This window comes from Seriola lalandi, unplaced genomic scaffold (assembly GCF_002814215.2).
Source record: "Seriola lalandi dorsalis isolate HSWRI2012SDOR001 ecotype SW California unplaced genomic scaffold, Sedor1 jcf7180001977964, whole genome shotgun sequence".
NCBI lineage: Eukaryota > Metazoa > Chordata > Actinopteri > Carangiformes > Carangidae > Seriola > Seriola lalandi.
The window spans coordinates 1-1,019 of record NW_019448630.1 but is presented as its reverse complement, the minus strand read 5'-3'; the positions used below and the strand labels follow the sequence as shown (position 1 = coordinate 1,019).

The 1,019-nt window shown below is 49.0% G+C and overlaps 1 protein-coding gene across 1 annotated transcript; it reads right to left on the bottom strand.

The window, feature by feature from the left end:
- Nucleotides 1-57: 57 nt before the first annotated feature.
- On the bottom strand, nt 58-447 carry LOC147820201 (2-amino-3-ketobutyrate coenzyme A ligase, mitochondrial-like; the record flags this gene model as incomplete). Its single annotated transcript, XM_087174669.1, has 2 exons — nt 58-251; nt 346-447. Coding segments are annotated over 2 exons (279 nt in total), but the record flags the coding sequence as incomplete, so codon positions are not given.
- Nucleotides 448-1,019: the final 572 nt, after the last annotated feature.

Here is a 1,019-nt window from a genome sequence, read left to right as displayed (position 1 = left end):
ATTATTGTTTTATTTGCTCTGGTTTTGCCTCCATCAAACCCCGTCTCCCTCGGTTACCGTTCTGTCATGGCACACTAACGGAGCACAGGAGGAGGTCCACACACCTGCGCCTCTTTGAGCTTGTTCTCCAGGTCACCGAGGTTCATGTGTTTGTAGCGCAGCCTCTTCGCCCGACACAGACGGATCCCATCGATGATGGAGGCATGGTTCAGCTCGTCAGACAGCACCGCGTCATCCGGACCCAACAGAACCTGGCGGAAGAGTAGTTTGACGCCTTACTGAGCACAGCAGGACACATCTTTCTCATCTTGTCCCAGTCCGCTGGAGCTGGAAGCTCGATTTTACCTCAAACAGCCCGGCGTTGGCGTCAAAACAGCTGGCGTAGAGGATGCAGTCTTCCCTCTCGTGGAACTCTGCGAGTTTCTGCTCCAGATTTTTGTGCAGATCCTACAAATCGCAGAGGGAGCTCAGTACCTCAATGAGCGTAGCTGTTATAGAGCTACGTGTTGTCATGCTTGTGTTAAAGTGCTGTTCCAGTGTATTCTACGGTGGCCCTGAGAGCTCCACGCACTGCGACTTAAGAAAACACGTGCAAATAAACAAACGTGCTGCAAATATAGAAAACGTCTTCATCAATTTGACAAACACATGTGCTTCAAAAAGGGGGGGGGGTACCATGAAGGCGTAATCCTAACTGCAGCGGCCCGGGTTCGAGTCCAACCCGTGGCCCTTTGTGTCATATCATCCTCACTCTCTCACTCTCTCTCTCTCACTCACTATGGGAATTAAAGCAAGAAGTAACTGAAACTTATCGGGCATTGAACAACAAAGTCCCAGCCAGGTTCGTCACTTTTTAGTGTCCCCTGGAAACACTTCTGTTGTGCTGTAGGACTGAATTTGCTGCACGTTTCTTTAATTGCATGTGTTGTGATTTTGTTTTTCTTTTTTTTTGCAGCGCATGTGTTTGTCAAATTGATGAGTTTGTTTTCTGAAGATGCAGTGCGTTGAGTTCTCGGGGG